The sequence below is a fragment of the Archocentrus centrarchus genome, chromosome 10 (genome assembly GCF_007364275.1).
Source record: "Archocentrus centrarchus isolate MPI-CPG fArcCen1 chromosome 10, fArcCen1, whole genome shotgun sequence".
NCBI lineage: Eukaryota > Metazoa > Chordata > Actinopteri > Cichliformes > Cichlidae > Archocentrus > Archocentrus centrarchus.
In genome coordinates this window covers 18,965,816-18,990,622 of record NC_044355.1, presented here as the reverse complement: position 1 = coordinate 18,990,622, position 24,807 = coordinate 18,965,816, and the positions used below count along the sequence as shown (strand labels likewise).

The 24,807-nt window shown below is 42.8% G+C and overlaps 3 protein-coding genes across 5 annotated transcripts; all 3 read left to right on the top strand.

Annotated features, from left to right (window-relative positions):
- Positions 1 to 3,458: 3,458 nt before the first annotated feature.
- atp5po (ATP synthase peripheral stalk subunit OSCP) lies at positions 3,459 to 7,269 on the top strand. The gene is made up of 7 exons (XM_030739296.1): positions 3,459 to 3,542; positions 3,829 to 3,879; positions 3,974 to 4,084; positions 4,323 to 4,452; positions 5,747 to 5,859; positions 6,041 to 6,127; positions 7,019 to 7,269. The coding sequence occupies exons 1-7, from the start codon at positions 3,516 to 3,518 to the stop codon at positions 7,127 to 7,129; spliced, it is 630 nt and encodes a 209-aa protein (XP_030595156.1). The 5' UTR covers positions 3,459 to 3,515; the 3' UTR covers positions 7,130 to 7,269.
- Positions 7,270 to 7,621: 352 nt separating this feature from the next.
- On the top strand, positions 7,622 to 9,530 carry LOC115786762 (UPF0461 protein C5orf24 homolog). Of its 2 annotated transcripts, none has more exons than XM_075074402.1 (2): positions 7,622 to 7,839; positions 8,095 to 9,530. In XM_075074402.1, exon 2 carries the CDS (start codon positions 8,098 to 8,100, stop codon positions 8,815 to 8,817), a length of 720 nt encoding a protein of 239 aa, XP_074930503.1. In that variant the 5' UTR covers positions 7,622 to 7,839; positions 8,095 to 8,097; the 3' UTR covers positions 8,818 to 9,530. The 2 variants fall into 2 exon arrangements, with proteins under 2 accessions (XP_074930503.1, XP_074930502.1); XM_075074401.1 differs by having other exon boundaries at positions 8,068 to 9,530.
- Positions 9,531 to 10,628: 1,098 nt separating this feature from the next.
- nsd1a (nuclear receptor binding SET domain protein 1a) lies at positions 10,629 to 24,234 on the top strand. Of its 2 annotated transcripts, none has more exons than XM_030739600.1 (23): positions 10,629 to 11,014; positions 11,616 to 12,472; positions 12,778 to 12,919; positions 13,063 to 13,235; positions 13,320 to 15,129; positions 15,219 to 15,334; positions 16,114 to 16,330; positions 16,448 to 16,551; positions 16,695 to 16,754; positions 16,862 to 17,059; positions 17,155 to 17,247; positions 17,349 to 17,472; positions 17,547 to 17,747; positions 19,512 to 19,691; positions 20,321 to 20,477; positions 20,570 to 20,775; positions 20,858 to 20,970; positions 21,064 to 21,333; positions 21,424 to 21,540; positions 21,672 to 21,813; positions 21,914 to 22,020; positions 22,103 to 22,307; positions 22,869 to 24,234. In XM_030739600.1, the coding sequence occupies exons 2-23, from the start codon at positions 11,633 to 11,635 to the stop codon at positions 23,675 to 23,677; spliced, it is 6,384 nt and encodes a 2,127-aa protein (XP_030595460.1). In that variant the 5' UTR covers positions 10,629 to 11,014; positions 11,616 to 11,632; the 3' UTR covers positions 23,678 to 24,234. The 2 variants fall into 2 exon arrangements, with proteins under 2 accessions (XP_030595460.1, XP_030595458.1); XM_030739598.1 differs by having other exon boundaries at positions 16,111 to 16,330.
- Positions 24,235 to 24,807: the final 573 nt, after the last annotated feature.

Genomic DNA, 24,807 nt, shown 5'->3' with positions numbered 1-24,807 from the left:
CTTTAATGAGTTAAATCAAAATAAAAGCATTAAATAAGCAAACATATTTCAAGCCTGACACTCTGACAAAAGGGTTCCTCTGTGACCTTCATGTTTTACATGCATATTTATATTTGTGTAGCAAAGCGCACCGCTGTGTGGACACATAGTGGCTACTGCATCTCAAACAAATGTCTCCCACCACATTATAAAGCAGCCTGTAAGTGCAGTCAGATTCTCTGAGCACCACAGATCTCTTTTCTTAAGCCCTTATAAATTCTCCCTCATGTGACCAAGGCTTACAAAACAGACTTAATTTTGTATTCAGTATTGACTGAAACAAGTGTCTGAGCCCATAAAAAAAAAAAAAAAAAAGCAATAAAGTGTTTACAGAGGTCAAAATAGGAAGCTGTTTCCCTGTAGACGTCTATAGGACTGGAAGTCTTTCTGCAACCACACCTCTCACACGTTGGTGGCCTCCAGATGTAATGCAGGTTTCAGGCACTTCCATAGTGGCTTCATTTTTCTGACCTGGGATCTGTCCATGTTTTATATTGTTTATTGTTTCAAGTCTTTTTTGAAAGACCAAGATGTTCATTCAGACCGTGGTTTAGAGTGAAGCTACTTTATGGCTGGGAAGTACCTGCCATATAAGAATCCTGTGCCCTCAGTTTCTCAGTCAGATCCACCCAGGGGATAAAAGTACCAACCCACACCAATACCACGGTTACACCCATCTTTCATATACAGCCAGTGATCAAACGCTCTGAGTACTCAACGGATCACATTAAGCTTTGCAAGCCCCACCCTAAAATTCCTGAGCTTTTACAGGAAATACCCCCTTGCAGGAACCTTTGAGGGGTAAATGTCCATAATTTAGACTTATGCCACCAATGAAAACGCACCAAGGTTTTCCAAAGGTCCTAGTCCCTGGGAAAAGTTTGGAAATGCAGCTTTACACTAAAGAAAGCTTAAATCAGATCCACATAAACTGCTTCAAGTGGAATGAACTGCCAGTATGATGATTCCTTCTTTCTTTGTTTTCTTCTTGTCTGACTGAATTATGTCCATCCTTCAAATTGTTTATGTTTGTAATTAAAAATAAATCAAATTAGATAAACTTTTTGATGGATGTATTGGAAAATCCTGAGATCATTCCCAGCATGCAGGTTCCTGGTAAGATTTAGGCATGCTTTGCTGGAGCTATCATCAATCATGAAAGTATGGTCCGCATCTATTTTTTAAAATTCAAATCTTGGTTCTGCAGGGTTTGCAGATATGTAAAGGTCATGCTGAGAGATCTGTACTTTGGATTTTCACTCTACACATGTGATTAAGCATCAGAGAAATGAGATCAATTACAAACCTGAAGCTGGTTTGATTAAAAAAAAAATGAAATAGAGCAGGATAAAATAAAGGATTTCAATCTTTCAAAATTATTGATCTAAATTAGTGTTTGTGATTAAATAAAATTCAAATGAGTGATAAGAGTTAAAGTGTGTTTCTCATTTTATTAGATTTAGGTGAACAGCACTACAGCTGCTTCAAATTATTCAGCTTTTACACCCAAACAGGAAAGACGACACTAATCACATGACATCAGAGAAATCATATTAATAGAAAACATCTGCAAGACCAGACAGTTCGTCTCTAACTGGTTTATTGATGTTTAAAGTTAAAAGCCAATTCGAAACTTTTAATTTGGAAAATGCCAATTAAATTTTTTTTTTTCTTGGTTCTTAGTTGTTGTTTCTTGGTCAGCAATGATCTGGGGAGGCAAATCCATGGAGGGACACACAGACCTCTACAGGCTAGGCAACAGCACCCTGACTGTCATTAGGCTTCAGGATGAAATCCTTGGACCCATTATCAGACCCTACACTGGTGCAGTGGGTCTCCTGGTACACAACAATGCCTGGCCTCATGTGATGAGAATATGCAGGTAGTTCCTGGAGGATGAAGGAATTGATACCATTGACTGGCCCCCACGCTTGCCTCACCTCACCACAGAACATCTCTGGGATATTAAGTTTTTGTCCATCCGACACTGCCAGGTTGCACCTCAGACTGTCCAGGAGCTCAGTGAAAAACTTGGAGGAGATCCTCCAGGACACCATCCGTTGTTTCATTAGGAGCATGCTCCAACACTGGATTGCATGCAGACAGAAAAGTGGGGGCCATACAAATTACTGAGTACCTTTTTGAGCTGCTGCAATGAAATTTCAGCAAAGTGGACTAACCTGCCGCATCATTTTTTCACTTTGATTTTTGGGGTGTCTTTGAATTCAGTTTTCTGTAGGTTGATAATTTTCATTGCCATCAAACGATGCGGCATCCTTTTATTCCTAAAAAATATCTGGTTTATTTATTGATGAAGGGAATAAATAAACGGTATGAAATTAAGGGAATTGTTTTGGTTTTCTCTCAGTTTAGCTTGCTGTTATAATTTCTGATAGTCGCCTGTTTAAAAATTAAACTAATGTGATGAAGCATGAACAAACAGGAGCAACTGTAGAGGCTAAAAACGGTCTGACCATCTAACCTGCTGAGGTGAGCTCAGATAACAGGTGCTACTAGTAAGGAGTATGCGTGTTCTCTCCGTGTCTATGTGGGTTCTCTCCAGGTACTTCGGCTTCCTCCCACAGTCCAAAGATGCAGGGGTTTAATGGGGTTAAGTTAATAGGTGATTCTACATTGCCCATAGGGGTAAATGTGAGTTCCTGTCTCTTTGTGTTAGCCCTGCAACAGACTGGAGACCTGTCCGAGGTGTATCGTGCCTCTCACCCTATGTCAGCTGTGATAGGCTAGGAAAATGGGAAATACATGCAGCAGTTCATTGAAACATGCACAAACTGCATTTGGCATCATTGTTGTGCTGAAAAATTAATGCTAATCAGATGCTTTCCAGATGGTACTGGATGGTGGATCCAAATCTGTCTATTCTTTTCTGTGTTCATAATTCCATCAATTTTGACAAGATCTCCAACACCACTGGCTGACATGCAGCTCCAAACCATGGCATCGTGTTTTACAGATGGTTGTGTTTTTGTTACAGGCTGCCTGTAACAAAGTGAACTAACTAAAGATGCCATTTAAAATTGTTTCTTTGCTAAGTTGTCTGTTATGTGTAGACACAACACCAGTGCATCCCTTTGGTTAGGAGCCTTTTTTATGGTTGAATGATTAATAGGTCAGTGATAAGTACCTTAACAAACAAAAATATTCCTCTGGAACTGGTCATTCTGTGTCTGTGTCTGTGCAGATATCTATCTATCTATCTACAAAAACTATACACGTATTTTCTATAGTATGGCAGTATAGTAGCATATACATTTGCTATAGTCTAAAATATTAATAACTATATAACATTTAAACAAACAAAAGAAAACAAAAGCGAAAAAAAATCTGAAACAGTTTTAGGGCCTCGTATTCACGATGCGCTGCACTGGAAGAACTACATTACCCACAGCAATACGCCTTCCTCTAAAGCACGCATGCGCAGTCGGTCGTTCTACTCTAGACAGCTGTAGGAGAAAATGGCAGCGTTCATGCTAGGACAGCAGGTATGACATTCAGTTATCTTTTTTAACAAAAATGTTTGGATATAATAGGGCTTACCTTTGTTTTCATATCTTCAAAAACTTGTTTGATGTGTTTTATTAATTCCGGTGGGCAGAAATTAACGCTAAAAGTTCAAAATATTTCACACGAGGCATTGCACTTGAATGACTGCTAACGTGTTAGCCGACCAGCTAACTGTGTAACGTAAACGTTGCAAAGCGGGACAATAATTCATCACCTCAAGCTTTGGGCTCTCCTCATTGACATCATCTAAATTTAATTTTGCAGGCACGCCAGTTTAGCACGTCTGTGATCAGACCTGCAGCAAAGCTGGTTAAGGTAAATGAAGTGCAGCATAATAACCATCATCAATAATTTGTGACAGAATTAATACGTGAGTTAAAGTAGTTCATCTTTGTAAATGTCCTTGCAGCCTCCCATCCAGGTGTATGGAGTGGAGGGCCGTTATGCCACTGCTCTGTTCTCCGCTGCCAGTAAGCAGAGCAAACTGGACCAAGTGGAGCAGGAGCTGGGAAAAGTGTCTGTAAGTCAAAAAAAAAGAAACAAATGTTAATGTTGCTGCCACTGAATGATGACAGCCGTTATGTGCTTACTACTGTAATGTTTTTAAATAGCAGCACAAGATGTTTACATATGCTGTTAATCTATTTAATCATTAGACTAGTGATCTGATAGATAAATATTGGTAATCTAAGCAGTTAGTCACGTGTATCTTTCCTCTAGTACTTACAGTTTTTACTGTTTGCCACCTTGTTTTTCAGACCCTGATCAAGGACCCTAAGATTTACAGTGTTGTAATGAATCCTCATGTGAAGCGCAGCATCAAGCAGAAGACCTTCAATGATGCTCTTGCAAAGGCCAAGGTTTCACCCATCACTGTCAACCTCATCAGTGAGTGATCACGGACCGCAGTTACTGCTGTGACCTCTGTGACCTCTGTGTCATTACTCTTGTGTGTGTGTGTAGTGTCACAATTTCAGAATTTCACAACACCTCTAACTGATTAGATTTTATATGGTTGTTGCAAGATTGGACATAATTGGGTTGAATATTATTTAGGAATCCCTTTGTGATGCTGAAGACACAAAGAAAACCATCTAGTAAAGTTTAGTTTGGTATTGGTTCCATTCCTTAATGGACTGGTACTTTTATAGTGCTTTTCTACTTTATTTGAGCACTCAAAGCACATTTTTACTACAAGCCTCATTCATGCATTCATACAAGTGCCTTTATCTATGCCCAAGTGTTTTTAACCTAACATTCACACGCTGATGGATGCATTGAGGGCAACTCTATTCCCTGAGCCACAGCCACTTGGGAGGGTTGCAACAGGAATAGCAGGATCTGCTATGGTGACCGCTTGAGAAATAAAGGAACAGCTGAAAGTATCTAGACTGAGATAAAAGAATATCTATATGAAAAGAAAATGTGAAGATGACTTTTTTGACAGACCAGCCATATGGTTTGGTCAACATTTATTTGCAAGCTGTATTTTATATACAGCAGTATTGTAAAATTAGTATTTATCTAAAATTTTAAAAAGTAATTTTAGATTTTAAGAGTCTTAATGATTTAGCGCCAGCTTAGTTAATTCAACACTTACATTTTTGCACTCTTACCAGAGCCCTGACATGTAAGAACCAGCTGCTCTTGGACAGTCCTAGATCCAGGCTCAAAAGTAAAGGAAGAACCTTTTCTCGGTGGGGGCTCCTAACCTTTGGAACATCCTGGGTTTTCACATAAGAGCTGCCCAGTTACTCAATCATTTTAAAACACTGTTAAAACCCTACTTATTCTCTATGTCTTCCAGTTTAGCAACTTATTGTGCAAACAGTTTTTTTATTATTGTTTTTTTTCTCTTTTAATCAATGTTTATGCTTTTATTAGTGAATGTTTATTGTTGAGTTAGTGACTGTTAATTATATTTTGTATAGCCTGTACAGCTGAGGTGTTTTCAAATGTGCTATAGAAGTAACCTTTGACTTGACTTAAGAGTAAATAAAGTTATGAGTGTTTTTCCAAATCTGATGTTTACAGAAGGGGGAAAAAATCATACTAGAAAGAATTGGATAAAATCACACACTGTTTACTTTGAACTGATGTAATACAATATCTACACTTTGCTGCAAGCAGATGGAGAAGTAGTGAATCTTGCTCAAACATGTGTTGTTGTTGTGGCCCCCAGATGTTTTGGCTGACAATGGTCGTCTTACTTTAACTGGTGATGTTATTAACGCTTTTGGCAAAATGATGAGCGCACACCGTGGAGAGGTCATCTGCTCCGTCACTACTGCACAGGTATAAAATGGGTGGATATGCAAGATATGTCCCTACACTTCCAGTTTGAATTTCACATACTGAGAACAGGTCACGTCATATAAACTATCTCTGTTGCATCATCTATCATTCCTGTTTTTAATTGCAGTATTGCTTGCTGTAGATATACTGTACCCTCATAATGAATGTTTATCTATTTCAGCCTTTGGATGAAGCTAATCTCAATGAGCTGAAAGTAGCCCTTAAGGGCTTTCTTCAGAAGGGTGAGACTATCAAGCTGGAAACAAAGGTAAAGCTCTAATGCACAATCCCCAAAACCTACAAATAAGCATTTTTCAGTTTTTACATTTTATCTCAAGGGGAAGCACTTTTCATGCATTGGTCAATTCTGAGATCTGGGGCTGTTTTACTTAAATAACCAGTTTTATCTTAGACTGTGAGATAACATCCAAAATGCACATTTAGGTGTTCGTGTTTGTTACACTGTTTGACATCTTTAAAAATAAGCGCAAATGTAACAATTTGCATCATTTATATAATAAAACAGGAATAAAAGTGTGTATTAAATAAAAGTGTATTAAAAAAAAATACTTATTTAAATCAACCAGAGGAATTTGTATTATGATTACCTGTAAGCTGGAATTCACATAGTGAATTTGAGTTTAAAAAAAAAAAAAAAAAAAGGGCAATTACAAGCTTGGAAAATAACATCTGCTCTAATCATTTGCATATAACTTTTAAAAAAAAAATCAGTACAGTTTTATTTGTATCTATTCTGAAGGTAGTTACAGATGAGTGTTCACAGAGCTCTCAGAGCCTGATTTATAGAATATCTTATTCCCTTTTCCCTCTGACTGTTGACATCTTAAAATGTTTATTGAATTTTAAGAGATGTCCAAAATCCCATCTGCAAACAACTTCAACTTTAATATGTCGGTAAAAAGATACACAAATTTTGAACTGGTAGTGTATGCAAATTTGCACATTCAGGTGCTTTTTAAACATAAAAATTTCAGAAAACTTGTGATGCAAAAAAAAACAATTGTCTTTATTGTAAATAGTCAGCAGGGGAAGTTTCACGGCACCATTTCAGCCTACAATATAAAGTGCCCTGGGGTGACAGCTGTTGTGATTTGGTACTGTATAAATGACATTTATGTAACATTTGTACTCTTCGCAGTCGGATCCTTCAATCCTGGGCGGCATGATCGTCAGTATCGGAGACAAGTATGTGGACATGTCCACCAAAACAAAGATCCAGAAGTTGACCAAGCTCATCAGGGAAACTTAAGTCCCGTGGACTTAATTTTGCAAAGACGACCATTGGAGGCCAAGTCTATATTTTGACCTGTTCCAGCACTGTTGTTGCTCCATAAATCCAGTGTTTGTGCTTAAGTTCATATAGATGTTAATAAAAACTACAAAAATCGATCACTGATGTTTGTTGCCTTTGTAATGCATATATACACGTACCTTACAGTGACCACTGATCCAGTTGATCCAGTCTAGGTTAATTGGTATGTGATTATTATTATATTTTAATAAATGAGCAATTGGTTCAAGACAGTGTACCATTTGCATAATTACTGCAGTGCCGTCGATATACAGTTTTGTTTCCACGGCACCCCACAGCTGAATGCTTTACAACTAGGATATGTGAGACGATTGTAAAGCTAGAGAAACACATTGCGTCACACTGTTTTTACGTTTCCTGGACGCTTTTGTTTGCGCATGCGCAGTCGGCGCCTGCTGGTTTAATAATTTTTTTTTTTTTTTTTTTTTTTTTTCTGGGTGAAAATGGCTGCCACTCTCATCCAAACCTCTGCGTAGAGGATTAACTGAGCGCTGAAATATGCAGCAGTCCCGCTTCAAGACAACACTCACAGACGCCCGGGTGTAGTTCGTGCAGCACCTTCACAAAGATGTTGTGGCTGTCAGAGAAAGGAAGTGTAGACGAGTCGAAATTAACCCTTTGCACTCCAACATCCACCAACAAATGAGGTACGAACTGTTCGTCTTACGTTCTTGAAATAGTTGAACGCTCTTCGTCAGTAACCGTTTAATTTTTGTATTGTTTTACGTGCCGTGCATTTTGCAGAATATGACTGTGTTTTAACATATTTGTTGCGGAAATCACTTATGTTTGTGTGTTTTGTGTTGCAACGCTAAAAGGCCTGTTTGGGCCACTAGAAGTAAGCTACTAAAACTGGGTTGTTGTTGCTTTTCTAGCTGATGTATTTCTTTACATCCCAACAGAAGATGATGCACCAAGTGACCAGCAGCAGCAGTGACTATTGCATGAGTACACTGACAGAGGACTGTCATCCAGGCAGCCACTTTGATTTATGTAGCACACAATCCAACAAATTCTACCCCTCTCCAACAAACCCTGCTTTGCAGCTGTCCCTTGCCGGCCTTGCCCCTTTGCCACAGGGCATGCACAAAGCCATGGCGTGTCAGTTGCAAGGCACCCAGAATGACTTCCAGCCACAGACAGTGAGAATCAGGGCCAGTGAAGCTCTAGGGCCCGATGGCTCTAAGAAAAAGAAGGGCACGGCGAAGTCAGGGCGGAGAGGAAGGCCATCTGGGACCACAAAGTCAGCTGGTTACCGTACAAGTACTGGGCGTCCACTTGGGACAACTAGAGCAGCTGGTTTCAAAACCAGTCCAGGTAGGCCACTTGGAACCACCAAAGCAGCGGGATATAAGGTGAGCCCCGGCAGACCCCCTGGCAGCATCAAGAGCCTTGCTCGCCTCAAGAAGCTAGAGTTCGGATGTGACGGTACCAAGAAGCTGGACTTTAGCAACTGCGGTGTTCCCAAGAAACTGGACTTCACTGGCTGTGATGTTCCACCTTTTCCATACGCCATGATGGAGAAAAGAGACCTCTGTGAGCCTGGTAGCAATAAAGCAGATGAAACGACAGAGATTAATTCTGCAGCTGCTTCCCCAGTGTTTGAAAAACATTTGGTTGCATGAGCAAAAGAAGGCCTCGCATTTCATTTATGCTGGGAGAAAAGTTTGTGGTTTTTTTTTCCATCTACAATGACTGTCTTGAGTTTTCACTGTACAGTGTTTGACATCTTCATCATCTTTTCATAATAAATGACTGAATCGCAAATATATTGCTCCAGGTTGGCAGAGATGCATGCACATGGAATAACACCAGTCAGTATAGTTAGTTTGTGGTTCAAACCTCAGTAACCCTGATGTATTTTGTTCCTCTGAGTTGTGATATGTTCTCTTACTCTGTTTTAACATATGACTGTTTGTTTGTATGACATTTTTTCTACATTTATAAACATTTTAGAACAAAAAAAAAAAAAAAAATCAAACCAAATCTTTCCTGAGCATAAATATGTTAACTGTGTAATCGTCCTTTGTGTGTTGTCCACTTGTCCAGTATGTGGTTTATTTTGTGATACAATCCAGCATCTTATAGAGCAGGAAACCTGCAGTACGTTTTTATGAACTCGAACCGGTAAAGCTTAAAACATAGTATCCTTTTGTTTCTGCACTTTGTAAATATAGTTTGCATTATGTATCTTAACAGCCTGTTTCCATATTCAAGCTCACTCAATAAGCACTTCCACATGTATGTTAGGCTGATCATTAGAGGGGAAATGGCTAAAGCTTTGTGGCATATGTAATAATAATGATTTACTGTATGTGAAACCAAAATAAAAGAAAGAAATCATCCTTTTCACAGAATTTCCTGTCACGCCGACAGCGTGTAATTCTCCCTGTAGACACAAGAGGGCTTGAGTCCTGTGACATGGTAATCACTTTGTCATAATACCTTTATTTACATCTTGCTAGATGAAATTAAGGCCTGCTGACGTTTATGATATTACTTTTTGGGCGTATTCTTATAAGGTACGCGACAGAAGAAGTGGTTAAAAAGACAGTGGGTCTTTTTATGTAACCGCCATGAGGCGGGGTAATGAGTTGGGTTTCATCTTGAGTCTTTGTGCTCTTCACATGATAATTCACCAAAAAAAAAAAAACTTATAGGCGGGCACCACCTTTGGAGATGAGATGCGAACCATCCACATTGTAGGATATTTAAAATAAAAAGCCGAGGTTCGTTCCTCTGCTGGCAAGTCGGCATGTAACTGCGTTGTCTTTGATCTTTGAGGACTGGTCCACTGCAGCGAGCCTTTTGTGCTCTTTGAGTTTGCGCGTTTGTGGATCTGTTTCAGTTTGATCAACAAGACGCGCACCAAACCATCAAAGTTACGTGACGGCAGGCTGGAAGGCGGCCGCTTAAAGTGTTGTTTAATCGCAGGACACAAACCAGAAAAAAAAGAAAAGAAAAGAAAAGGAACCCGTTCACAGGCACAATGCCTCAACCCTCGCTGATCTTATTTTCCTGAGCGCCTGGCGGCCTGTTTCCTCATGTCAGAGCGCTCTGTGGAGAGGCAACATGGCGCACCGAGTCTAATTTGACCGGAAAGGCCGTGTGGTTATTAGCGCCGTGCAGTCAATTTATTTTGTTTCATTTATTCATTATTATTATTATTATTTTTGTATAGTCGATCTTTCTCCTCGTGCACATACACACAGGCTTGGATCAGCTAGGAAAGTTAAACAATAGGACTTTGGGTCGGGGGGGGCGAGGGGGGGGGGGGGCAGGAACGGGACAAACTACTTATAAATCCGTGCCTTCATTTCTGATTACAGCTATTACTTCATACTAATAACTATTGGAAACTTCACCTGGACGTACACGCGTGTGTGAGCGTGCGTGTTTGTGTGCGCGCGTTAGGAGGGTGAGTGTCACGGCCCTCTATAGACGGGGGGTTGGGTAGCAGTGCGGATTGGTTACTGCTCACCAACACAGTCTGGGCTTGTTTTAACATAACCGGGGGCACATCGACAAGCAGGCAAAAATCATGTAGTAAATAAACTGCTGTGGCTGTTGGGGGACCGGTTATGGCTCACTGAAGACGTTGCAGCGTAATGGAGCTGTGGGCTGTTGTTTTTTATTTAAGGTGACAGTTTTTAAGAGGGCCGACGCTGATGAGGCGAGAATGAGAGCCGTGCCTTGGCCTACTACTAGTGCTCCTGCAGCTGGGATTGTGGAGATCTGCTTTCACAAACCGAGAAAAACACTCGCTTGGTGCCACATTATCAAAGAGCAGCTGCTGGCTTCGCGATGACCGACCTCCAAATGGTGAGTTTTTCGCGTTTTTTCCACGTGTTGATAGTGTGGTGAACTTGTGGTGCCGATCAGACCCTTTTTTTTTTTTTTTTTTTTGTGAGTTAATAGTAGCTTCCTATGTCGGCGTGCGGCCGTAGCTTGTTTGTGTGAGCCACTCACTGTTTCTGTGATGGCTCAGTGTCACCTCCTCTACTACAGCTTCAGCGCTCCTCCATTGACTGTGCAAGTCAACGATCGCCGTGATGACCCACATTCAGCGGACAAAGCGGTGCTATTTTCTAATAGTTTGTGAATGAAGTATGTGAACACGGTTGTTTTCTGTGTTTTGTCTTGTGCCGTCCGGCTGGCCTCTAGAATGGAGGCCATGCAATGTCGGCTTATCTGTGAGTGTGTGTGTCTATGTGTGTGTGTCTATGTGTGTGTACGCGCGCACTGGCCATGGCTGGACCGTCATGGGTTTCTGTGTGAACGGATATGCCTGACGTTGTATTTCCGAATGTTATCATTTGTGTCAGCCACTGTGTTTACATATCTCCAGAACCACACGGAGTGTTTTTGGGAACTTCTACGCCACATTTACCTTGTCTAACCCTGCCTCTGTTTCATTTGACAGGATGTAGGCATGACAGCATGAAGCAGTCATACAGACCGGGTCTTAGGGTAGGTTCAGGCCTGTCAGAGCTGAGGCCCCACAATGGCCCTGTGAGCACTTCCTATGGAAACCAATGTGGCATTGTGAAGCGAGGATCAGACCAGTCATCAACTGTGCAGCTGCCATCCTCCAGCCTCAAACAGCCCGCTTTACTAGGGTACAATCAGCCTAACCGATCTAACAGCTACAGTTCTCTGAGGAGGCCCTATGACCTGAAGACTGCGATCAACAAACCTAACCCAGAGCAGGACCTCCATCCTCGCAACAACTTGCACTGTGCAAGCCCGATCAGCGATGACGATGATGAGTTTGAGGCACCGTCTGTCCAGTGGCCTCCTTCTCCAGGCAATGATGACCTGGAGCCCGTGGGGGCTCTGCAGGGCATGAACAGAAATGGCTTCTCCCCACACAGTCCTGACAGCTTAGAGCGCTGTTCCCCTATTCCAAATGGATACCTGCATTTTGAGTCCACGCTGTTTGACAGCAGCGATGTTAAGGGGGAGGATGAGGAGGGGAGACACAACAGCAGTGAGGACCTCACGCCTTTTCGCCACTCCCCAAAGCTGAGTCAGGACCGAACTGTTACAGAGTGTAAGACCGCATGCAACTCAGGGGCGGATAAAAGAACAGACAAACCTACAGTCTTTAATCTAATGTCCAAAACTATATCTGAACTCAACCCTACACTAAGCCCCAGCGCGTTGCCAGATATCTCTATGAGAGATGGGTGGAGTTTGGGTGAGGAATCTGACAGTGACGGTGAACTTCTCTCTCCTGTTGAACCCGGACTTACCTCACCAGCTGGCACCAACTCTAATGTGAGTGTAAAACTCCAGAGAATCGAAATTTACAACTTTCGTACAACCAAAGCCGCACAAATTTATTTGGTTATGCATTTTGATTTAGAAGCGTAATGAGTCAAGTGATAATCAAGGATATTTTAACGACCTTGAGCCACCAGTGTGCACGTGTGCCATCTTGAGTACAGCTTCCAGAGTGCAATGCTTTAAAATGTTATTAAATTAGAGTCCAAAAAACATGAAAAGGATTTTGAGTTGATACATACAGTAGTAATTTTCTTTCTTGCATCAGATACTAATGTTTTTTTTCTCGTGATGATTAGTCCAACAGCCCAAAGAAAAGGCCTCTCCCTGCAGTGAAATACTTGGAAGGGGACTTGGTGTGGGCAAAATTCAACAGAAGGCCCTGGTGGCCCTGTCAAATCACAAGTGACCCCGATCAGGGGACTCACACTAAGATGAAAGGTGAGTTTTGATGTTAATATTGATTATTTCACTCAGTTTCACACAACTTGACCCTTTTGTTGACAGTTTAACCAGAAGAATTTTTAGTGTGCGTGTGGAAGTTAATTAATGTGCTCTCCCTTCTGTTTTTTAATTTGATCCAGTTCCCAGTCCCCGTCCTTGCCGGATGTATTTCTTGGAGACGATTGGCGAGATTGTAGAGTCTGCCTGGGTCCCGGGGAATGCTATTTTACCTTTTGAAGGAGGCCATCAGTTTCAAGACCTTCCTGTTCTTAGGCGGAGAGGGAAGCAGAAGGAGAAAGACTACAAGTATACGGTAAAATTCTCAAAGTGAACCTTTGAAAATCCTTTGTCTACTTACCGTGAACAGCATTTTAATGGCTAAATTTGTTCTTTGCAGATACCCAAAAGTTTGCTGACTGCATGGAAGGTCAGTGTGGCCGAAGCTGAGTATCTGCTCCCGGGTCGGCAAAAGAAAAGGGAAACTTTAGTCTCAATCAACGCAGATGAACGTATACCCAGCCCACTCCCTAATGAGAAGGCACAAAAGGTCCCCTCTGTTTCTGTGGACTCCAGTGGACCTCCAACACCTTTTACAGCCTCCAATGGAAATGAGCACCATCTCATCAAAAACTCTACAAATCAAGGCAATAACAGTAAAGCTCAAAAGAAGAAAAAGAAGTGTTTGTCAGACATATTTGGGCATATAGTTAGTGGATCAAAGGAATCCTCTACGGGCCAGTTTCATACAACATCGCGTGCACTGAAAGAAGAGCCAAAGGACTCACCTTATGCTGACCTGGATTCAGTTCCAATGCTGCATCGACCTAAACGCACAGCGGTGTCTCCGGTACACAGTATAGACCGACTGGCCCAAAAAGAAAAAAGTTCAACAAAGGCTAAAAAGTGCACTGAAAAAGTAAGCCAGTGTGCAGATTCATTTAGCGTTTTAAAAAATAAAAGGACATCAAAAGACACAAATTCTGGACAGAGGCTGAGCAGCTGTGCTGAAAGTGAAAAGACCTCTGTGGCTCTTCCTGCCAGCAGTGGCTTGATGACGAGGGCACTGCAGGCAGAGGAAGAGACCGATTTCAAAGATGCAGTGGCTTCAAGCCAAATCTCAACAGAAGCCTCCGCTGATAATTCTCCTGGTAATACACCTACTAATGCTCCCAACAACACTGAAACGTCTTCTAACCGGGGATCCCCCTGCAGTGCATCACTGTCTGTAAATCACAGCACTCCAAAAAAGCGTGCAAGGAAGCTCGATAAGAAACTAATTCGTAATGGCACATGGATAAAGTCCAAGTGCGTGGCCACAACTGAGTCCAATTTGCAACCTGTTAAGATCAAGACAGAAAGCACTGTCAGGGATATATCAACCACTTCCCCATCCTTATCCCTGTCACCAATGGATACTTTTCCGGATGTCAAGGAACTAAAGTTTAAATCCCTTGCGAAGGAGGTCAGCGGTGACTCTGAACTGACTACATTTCGGCCTGATTCCAATTATAAATTCAGTACTTTCCTGATGCTTCTGAAAGACCTGCATGATACCAGAGAAAAAGAAGGGAAACCGCTGACGATCCCACCATCGCCTTCCCTAATCAAAGAGGAACCCCTGGTGATTCCTGCTTCCACAGAGGTTGAGACTCTCAATGGTTCTTGTGATGGATTAACTCATGGGGTCAAACTTGAAAATTGCCAGCCAGGCAAAGCCACAATACCCCACAACACAGAGGAAAGAACAAAGATTAGGACTAAAGGTATCACTGCATCTGACACCACCCACTGTGAAGACTCTCCTGTTCATACTCTGATCGGAAACTCAGACAAGCAACGTAGGAAACAAAGATTACCTGCCAAAATTAAACTTAGTATATCTGGCCTTTCTTCTGATCTGGCCGACATGGCTTACGGCCGGGAGTTTGTTAGCGGCCATGCTGATTTGGCCGATTCTGGATCGGATACTCTTGTCGCTGCTGATCCCTCCACCAGCTACCTCAATAGCAACTTCGAATCCACGGTGGCTCCAAAGAAGCGCTGGCAGGTGGTCGAGGAGGCCACCGAGAGTAAGGGTGAAATCATGAGCGAGGTATCTGATGAGATGACGGCGGCTGACATCATGACAGAATCACCAGATCCTGAACTGGGGGCTGAGAAGTACACAGAGAATGACTTGCATTTGTCCAGCACGAGCAGCACAGCCGGTAAGACGCAAAGTACTGCTGTTGAGCTTGATTGTAGAGATGGTAAAATCAGTAAATAAATGATGTATAATTTTTTTTTTTTTTTTTAGAGAACAAACGCCTCCGGAAACCAACCAAAAGGCTCCTGGAGTCAGCTGAGGAGTACGAACAAATATTTGCCCCAAAAAAGAAATCAAAGAAACACATTTCAGAATCTTCCCAAATGGTGAGAAATTTATGATTTATATAAATCCAAACAAAATGGTGTGACCTGTACAGCCTTCAACAGTGGCTTGTTGAAGGCTGTACAGTATATGCACGGGGGGGGGCTGCAAAAAATATTGTGCTGTATCATTAAAAAGTGAATCTTTACAGATGGGAACAATTTACACCAATAAAACAAGCATATTGTGTCCATAACACCCTCCCACGTTATCACTGAGACAATAGAAAACAATCTGTCAGGAAATCACTCCCAGCTGTTAATATTTAAGCAGTTCACATACTCAAGTGAGGCAAAGCCCAAACCAGCTAAATTGGTGTGAGGATTATGAGATCCCTGGAAAATTGTGTTCCCTGGAAAGTCTCCGTCTATGTAGAAAGTTTGAGAACCCCGTGGCCTCCACTATCAATTCTGCTTCAGGGGATCTTTTATTCATATTGTGCACATACCATATATAAAGTTGTGCCATAACCTTTTTGCTTTTCTGCATTTTCACACCCATTTCAGAAAGACAGATGTTCTGTTTATCCGGTTGACCCAATCTGATTATGTCTTTATGCATCGATCCATTGTTCTTACATTTAAGGTTTTCAGGGTAGAATGGAAATAAGATATAATTGTAGAAATCGAGGGCAACTTGAGAAACAACAGCCATCACTGCTCCATGTCTCATTAACATGTTGCCAACACAGTACATGGAAACGATTGCCACGTGTTTAGTTTAAAACCTCGTATTTGGATGTATTTCAGCTGCTCTTTGTTGTCATGTGTACATTCAGCAGACTTCAGGGATCGCAGCACTCCACGACCTCAGCACCACATCAGGGACGGTTACCTCAACCGCTCCATCGGAAGAGCCCGCCGAGGCTCCTGCAGAGCTGGAACAGAGTCCATCTCAGGATGAGCTGTCTCCTACAGCACCTTCAGTATCTTCAGTCACAACGCAACCCTCCTTTGACACAGAGACCGCAGAGGAATCTGATCTACCTCCTGAATCTGGTAAATGACTTCACAGTGTAACATATATATATTTACACCATCACCTATTGTTCTTGTCTCTCAGGTGCTATTTTAAAATTTGGTAAGGTAACGCAATACTGAATCATTTTACTTTAGAGACGGGATTATTAATCCAAGAAAGAAAGAGGCCAAGAAAGCTGTCGCATAAGGTGCTGGACTCTAACATAGAAGAGGTGCCTGCCGCTCCTGGAAAGAAGAAGGTAACTGAGATGGCATTAGGGAAGTGTGGTAGCCAGCAATGTTTGTGAGAGGAACAAAAGTTATTTCTGTGAGCACTCTGTGGTAGCACTAAAAATGTTTAAAGTATTTTTTTTTTTGTTATTTTTTTTTTTGTTCTTTGTAGGAGCAAAAGCGACACAGTGCAATTACGTCGGAGGTGAAAGTGTTGGTCAAGAAAACTCAGGTACTAAAAGGCACAAGATGTGCTTCCGGGTTTTTGTATAACACCAAAACACCAAACAGTGTGATGCTAAAATGAGTCTAATTGCAATAAAATCTCATATTGGATAGTTGGGATCTGTGAGGAAAGAGAAGCCTATGTCCAGCACATCCTCTTCCCCTGCTGCTGCTGCTTCTGCTGCCTCCAAGCGCTCAGAGAGCAGATCTCCAAGCCCCAAAGGATCCAAAACCCCTAAGCAGGAGGCTGAGATGGAGAGCTGCAGCATTGAGGAGAAACAAAACACTGGAACACTAACTCCCAAAGCCGAGGTGTGCATGTTGTGCTGTTAGGCTACTGAGTTTTTGGTTGTGCGTCTGCATTATTTCATTCATGAGCAGCACTTGACTAACAACTATCTCTGTAGGTACTGCCGGCTGGCTGGAATGATAGCCTGTCTTCCCAAGTGGATGTAAAAGGCAAAATAGGAGCCGCATCCTTGAAGGAGAGCGTCTGTCAGGTGAGAGAGAACGTATGGGTGTTCTGCTTGGTTTGCGACACTTCCCTTATTTGTGACCAGTGAATCATTCATCAGGTCTCTTCCTCTGTGTGTTTGTGCAGGTGTGTGAGAGGACAGGAGACCTGCTGGTGTGTGACGGCCACTGTTACGGAGCTTTTCACCTGCAGTGCATTGGCCTGTCAGCTCCTCCCAAGGGAAAATTCCTCTGTAGTGAATGTAACACTGGTGGGTACGCCTGGAAAGCACAAAATTCATGCTGTGGCATACCTGAGTCTAATTCTTCTTAATGTTCCTCTCAGGCTTTCACACATGCTTCGTGTGTAAGAAGTCCGGAGATGGGGTGAAGCGTTGCATAATCCCACTGTGTGGGAAATTCTACCACACCGACTGTATAATGGCCTACTCAGCCACCCAGCCTCATAACAAAGGCTTCCGCTGCCCCCTGCATGTGTGTCTGTCCTGCCACATTACCAACCCTCTCAACGTCTGCAGCTCTAAAGGTGAGTGCCACTGCTGGATTTGATCCTCACTGCAGCACATCCGTCCATCTATGCATGCATGCATCCATCCATCCATCTATGCATGCATGCATGCATCCATCCATCCATCCATCCATCCATCTATGCATAGATGGAAGGCTTAACATACACCAGAAGATGTTTCAGTGTTTCACAAGTTATATTTTAAGAGATCATCACAAAAATAGAGCAGTCAAGATTCATTTGAAGTGTGGAGTTTTATCTTTAATTAGTGGAGTTTAATAAATAAACTCAACCCGTGTAGAAATTACAGTCATTTATTCCCCAGGAGGAGACACAGATCCCTTTAGGGGTTGTCAGGAAGGGCATCCAGTGTAAGAATTAGCCAAATCAAACATGCAGCGCTACCTGCTGTGGCGACCCCTGTGAATGCAGGAGCAGCTGAAAGTAGCTTCATTTGTTTTACAAACAGCCCATGAAAATGTGATTAAAAGTAGTTCTACAGCCAGCTGGTAATCATTTTCATATCCAGGTGTTGCCTGTCTTGGTGTAATTGCATTTTAAAAAATTTGCATTCAGTGATTCTGTTTTGCAGTTCAAAGAGGCGTTGATGCACTTAAGAGGCCATCAATTCATAGCAGAAACTTTAGGAGTGGCCAAATCAACAACTTAGCTCGTTCTTAACAAAGAATGCGCTCAGAAGCACTACCAAACCAAAAAAGGTCTCGAGGATTATCGAAAACAACTGAAGTGGATGATTGCAGAATTCTTTCCTTGGTTAAAATCAACTCTTTAGAACATCGAGCTGAGTCAAGAACACTCTTGAGGAGGCGGTGCATCATTGTCAAGGTCTACAAAAGAGATGGCTGCATGAATGGAAATGCAGAGGGTTTATTGCAGCATACAAAATACTCAAAAAAAGGCCACATTAGACTAGAAAACATCTAAAAAAAAACAAAACTCTGCCCTGGTCTGGCCTGAGACCCTTTGGGTAGATGAAAACATGTTGAACTCCCACCAGAACGATGGGACGAGGAGAACCTGGAGAAAGAAGAAGGAAAGGATGTCTGAGGTGAAAGGACCACAGCGTCTCTTAAATGTGATGGAAGCACGCAACGTTAAATCTCTTGCAATCCTGCTGTTACCATATAGCTTCATCGTGCTGCTCTATGATATTCACGTAACCTTTGGTTACGTGATTCTGAACAGTCTTTGTTTGCATATCATTTGTTAGACTGCTGATGGCCTCTTTTGAACTCTGAATTATTTAAGGGCTGCATGCCTTGGAGATACCAGGATTTGTTTCAGTGATTAAGCTCTTTCTTATGAATGACTCACTGTCTCGGTGTAAGCAGAGGCTGATGCTAACACGAGTGTAACAACTCTGGATTTTTTGCTGATGTGTCATCAGAAATTAGGCATTCAGCCTGAGATTTTTTTTTTTCCCATGTAACACTTGAAGCCTCCCCTACAGTACCAAGTGTATGTTATAATCCTTGATTTTTGGCAGTTTAAGGTGGCTTCATAAAACAGCGACTGTGCAGGCTTTTGACATGTAATCCAGAGTTTACTTCAGCAGATTGACACGAATCCTTTCTTGTGCTTTGTGGTGTTATCTCTCCTAATAATCCCATAAGACTGAGTCTTATGTGCCTTAATGCAGGTGAATGAGACACAACATTTAGAGTGAAAGTGTTTCAAAATCACCCCATAAATGGTGCATGTTGTTTTGTTAATGTAAAAAAAAACCTCCAAATCAGATCTTTTAATTTTCATTTCTCTTAGGTCGGTTGGCTCGATGCGTTCGCTGTCCCGTCGCCTATCACGCCAATGACAACTGCATGGCAGCTGGCAGCTTGGTGCTGGCAAACAACAGTTTCCTCTGTCCGAACCATTTCACCCCTCGCAAAGGTTGCAAGAACCACGAACACATCAACGTCAGCTGGTGCTTTGTCTGCTCCGAAGGTGAGCTTGGTCTTATTTCTTGGTGGTGCTAGATTCAGGTACATATTTAATAATGTGTTCAGGTCTAAACTATGAACTAACACTGCTGGCAAGCTGTCTCCAAAAATCAACACAAAAGCAGCTGTTTTGCAAAATGCGCTGGGTTTTATTATTGAATTCAACATCAGATGCGCCAAATTACTTTTATGCTCTGTCCCATTTCCCACTTAAATGCTCCCACATGGCAAATGGATACATTTCTTTCTGTTTCTTGTCTCTACTCACAAATCTGCCTGTAAAACCCAGCGGCTATAAACACGCAGTTTGACTCTTGAAGTATCATGTTAATGTTTAATGCTCTAAATTAGTGCCACTGAGCTCATTTAAATACACTGACTTGCCTCATTTAGTCCTGAGTATCTACATTTGTACTGATTAGTGTCAGTTGTAGTGACACTATAATAAGTCAGTTACTGGATTGGCTTACTACTGATGATAAATATTCACTTTGGTATTTATTTACTTCTTTTACCTCACAAATGTTTTTGCTCAAATTTCCCTGTTTCATAACTCAAACCTTCAGATTTTTTTTTGTATAAAAACGATCATCCAGTACAAAAACACTAATAACTCATGGGTTGTGTTTCTAGGGGGCAGTCTGCTGTGCTGTGAAGCCTGTCCTGCTGCTTTCCATCGGGAATGCTTGAATATGGAGATGCCACAGGGTAGCTGGTTCTGCAACGACTGCAAAGCTGGAAAGAAGCCTCGCATTAAGGACATACTGTGGGTCAAGTGGGGGCGTTACAGGTAAGTGAACGACACTGGCATTCACGCAGAGGCGCTATGCAACAGCTAATGGACCCATATTTGTATTTCTGAAACCTGCTGTGACTCTTTAGGTGGTGGCCCGCTGAAGTCTGTCTGACCAAAGAGGTGCCAAATAACATCTTGAGGATGAAACATGAGGTGGGGGAGTTCCCGGTGCAGTTCTTTGGCTCCAAAGATTTTGTGTGGACGTACCAGGCCAGAGTGTTTCCCTACATGGAGGGGGACACTCACAACATAGAAAAAATGGGCAAGGGTGCAGATGCAGTGTACAAAAAGGGTGCGTGCTTAGTTGCTGACAGAATCTTGATTGTTGGTGTAAGATGGATGTTTAATAGTGAAGATCGTGTCTCTCTTTGTAGCGCTGACTGAAGCGGCCGAGCGTTTCAAAGAGCTTCAGGCAGAAAAGGAGCTGAAGCAGCTGCAGGAGGACAGAAAGAATGACAAGAAACCTCCTCCATACAGACACATTAAGGTACCGTGTGTACATCCGTGCTCATCAAGCCTGCGTTAGACCAGCTAAATGAGATGTGCCGTAAAAAAATCTTGCCCCATTTCCGTTTCTTAGGTAAACCGACCAATCGGGAAGGTGCAGATTATCACCGCCGACTTGTCCGAGGTTCCACGATGTAACTGCAAGGCGACCGACGAGAACCCGTGCGGCATCGACTCCGAGTGCATTAATCGTATGCTGATGTACGAGTGCCACCCTCAGGTGTGTGCGGCAGGGGAGCGATGTCAGAATCAGGCTTTCACAAAGCGCCAGTACACACCTGTGGAGATTTTCAGGACATTGTCCTGCGGCTGGGGTTTACGCGGCATGTCGGACATCAAGAAGGTGGGTAGGAAACACATCACACCGTGGATCGTTGTGTTAATCACATTTTACTCATTTCCTTTTTTTTTTTTTTTTTTTTTCCACTCTCAGGGAGCTTTTATCAGTGAATATGTGGGAGAGGTGATAGATGAAGAAGAATGCCGAGCCAGGATCAGACACGCTCAGGAGAACGACATCTGTAACTTCTACATGCTTACACTGGACAAGGTGATTCAGAGTCGACTACCAGCAAACACAGCCTGAATACGGCACCGCGTGGCGATGCGCTCGATTAACGTTGCAGATCCGGTGACGTGTCCAAACTGATTTGCATTTTTTTTTTTTTTTTCCCACTCCAGGATCGCATTATTGATGCGGGTCCCAAAGGGAACCAAGCTCGCTTCATGAACCACAGCTGCCAGCCAAACTGTGAGACTCAGAAGTGGACTGTGAACGGGGACACAAGAGTGGGGTTATTTGCTTTACAAGATGTCCCAAAAGGTTTGATAGTTTTTCTTTGTTGTTGTTGTTTTTTCTGTTGAACAAGATTATTCAGATTATTTTTAATTACACATCTGATCTAATAAAACATATACTTTAGGTGAGGAGCTGACTTTCAACTACAACCTGGAGTGTCTTGGCAATGGGAAGACTGCCTGTAAATGTGGAGCACCCAACTGTAGCGGTTTCCTGGGTGTTCGGCCAAAGGTAAAACTTTATATTTAATCACAGCTCCACCTTCAGTAAGAAGAGCCGCCTTGTGACCTTCCTGTTCCTCGTGCTCGTTTAGAACCAGCCATCAGCTGAGAAAATGAAGCCTAAGGAAGGAAAACGGAAGGTCTCCATGAAGAAGAAGACCAAGCAAGAGGTGACCAAGGAGAGGGAAGATGAGTGTTTCAGCTGTGGTGACGGGGGCCAGATAGTTTCCTGTAAGAAGCCGGGCTGCCCAAAGGTCTATCACGCTGACTGCCTCAACCTGGCCAAGAGGCCTGCAGGCAAGTAGACTTGGAGAGTTATTGCAGGGACGACTTAAAGCAGAGCGCACAAGATGATAGTCGTGTATAGCCAGCCATCATTTTTGCATCAAGCTTTCAGGAGTTTTGAATATCCTCAAGCACATATGGAAAGAACAGAGGTGAAGGCATTAGACTAGGGGTGGGCAACTCCAGGCCTCGAGGGCCAGTGTCCTGCAGGTTTTAGATGTGTTCCTGATCCAACACACCTGAATAACATATAGAAGTCATTAGCAGGACTCTGGAGAACTTGACTGCATACTGAGGAGGTAATTCAGCCATTTGATCCAGGTGTGTTGGATCAGGAACACATCTAAAACATGCAGGACACTGGCCCTCGAGGCCTGGAATTGCCCACCCCTGCATTAGACTGACAGTGGCTCTCCAAAAAAGGAAAAAATGTAGTTTTGGTAAATGTGCACTTGATGAGAAATGTTAATTATTTCTATTGCTATTAACCATTTGTGAGTCAAAAATCTTGCCATCTGTGCATGTTTACTGCAAACACAAGATGTATTCATTCCACAATAATCTCTCCTGCAGGCCGATGGGAGTGTCCGTGGCACCAGTGTGACGTATGTGGCAAAGAGGCAGCTTCGTTCTGTGAGATGTGCCCCAACTCGTTCTGTAAGGAGCACCGAGATGGCATGCTCTTCATCTCCAAGCTGGACGGCAAGTTGTCCTGCAGCGAACACGACCCCTGTGGGCCTGACCCGCTGGAGCCAGGGGAGATACGTGAATACATGCCCAACATGACCTCCATGAGGCCCGGGGCAGTTGCTGCGCCTGTCGCTTCCTCTTTTGTCCCGGCCTCCAGAAGAGCGGCTTCTTCCTCTTCCATCTCTGCCCCTGATGGCCAAGCGGCTTCATCGAGGCAAGAGCCTCCTCCTCGTCTCTACATCAACACCAAGACTGCTACCTCGAGCTTCGTCCCCTCCAGCAGGTCCTACCTCACAGGCAGAACTGACGAGAAAGCTTTCTCCACTCCTGCCTCCTCCAAGGCAGAGAGGGAGGACGGAGAGGTGGAGGACGGGGAGGTGTGTGGGTTAGACGTGGAGGATGTGGAAGATGATGATGATGATGACGACGACGACGATGATGATGATGATGAGGATGATGATGAAGAAGAAGAGGCAGAGGAGGAAGAGAATGAAATGGAGGAAATGGAGATCGTAGAAGACTTGGAAGATGAGCCACTGTACAGAGGCAACCTGCTGGAGGAAGATGAGGAGGAGGACGAGGGCGGGGACGAGTATGACATATATGAGGGCGATTATGTGGAGGAAGATGACGGTGAGGTGGAGGGGGAGGACTCGGAAGACTGGGGGAGAGTGGAGGATGAGGACAAGTGACTCTTCATCCTGTCCTTCCTTAATTCTCTGCAGAAACTCTCAGTAGACATTCAGAGGACTGAAAGAGTTTCATATTTTGGTACCTACTTGAATGCAACACTGCCTTCACTTTGGTACAACATTGCCTTCTCGTGTGCGCACCGCTGGACTGACAGCAGGGATGAGTACTGGTGCTAAGGCTCGACGGCTGCTTCACTCAGCCTCTTTCTACTTCTGTTGATATGTATGTGTCTGGTGCTGTTTCGTTCTCTTGTTGTTTCTCTTAACAATGTTTACATTTTTTGGCCTTTTTTTTTTTTTTTTTTTTTTTATTCAATGTGTGGAGTCTAAGAAAAAAGGTGAGAAGCTTCACCTGACCAAACTGTCACCATAAGGGCATCTTATACTGTTGTTACTGTCTTAACTTTGTCTTTCCAATCACAGGAGTCCTCGAAATGTTGTTCTCACATGTCCGTGTTACAGTTAGGCACAGGGAGTACCTGCCTGGTGCTTGTGAGGAATGCAAAAATGAACCCACTGGAGTCTTCTTGCTATAAACGATCTTCTCACAGCAAAAACTGCCCAAGTTTCTCTTATTCGAGCTGTTCCTTCTGTTTGTTTGTTTTTTTTTTCCAACAAGTAGGTCAGAGCTCAGGATTCTTGGTGCAGAGAAATAAAAAATAAAGGAATCATGTTTCACAACCTAAACAGGGATCGTGGATGTCACCAAAAACTGATTTTACAACCATTGCTGCAGTTGCATGGACTGAATCAAATCCTCATACTTTAACTGTCCACATGCAGCAGGGGAAATCCAAAACATATTTTATGTCCATGAAGTAATGCACAATTATTTTAATCTAGAGTGAGTGTTAATGTATTAAATGATCTACTAGCACACGTCCAATTTATTAGATACAACTTGCTTGTACTTCATTGGGACCCCTTTTGCTTTTAGAGCTGTCTTAATTCTTCATGGAATAGATTCAACCAGGAAGCATTCCTCAGAGATTTTGGTCCATGTTGACATGGTTTGACTGCTCAGGTGACAGTTAGTCAGTGAACTAATTTTCATGTTAGAAAAAAATGAGCTTGTGACATGGTGTGTTATCCAGCAGGAAGCAGCCATCGGAAGATGGGTACACTGTGGT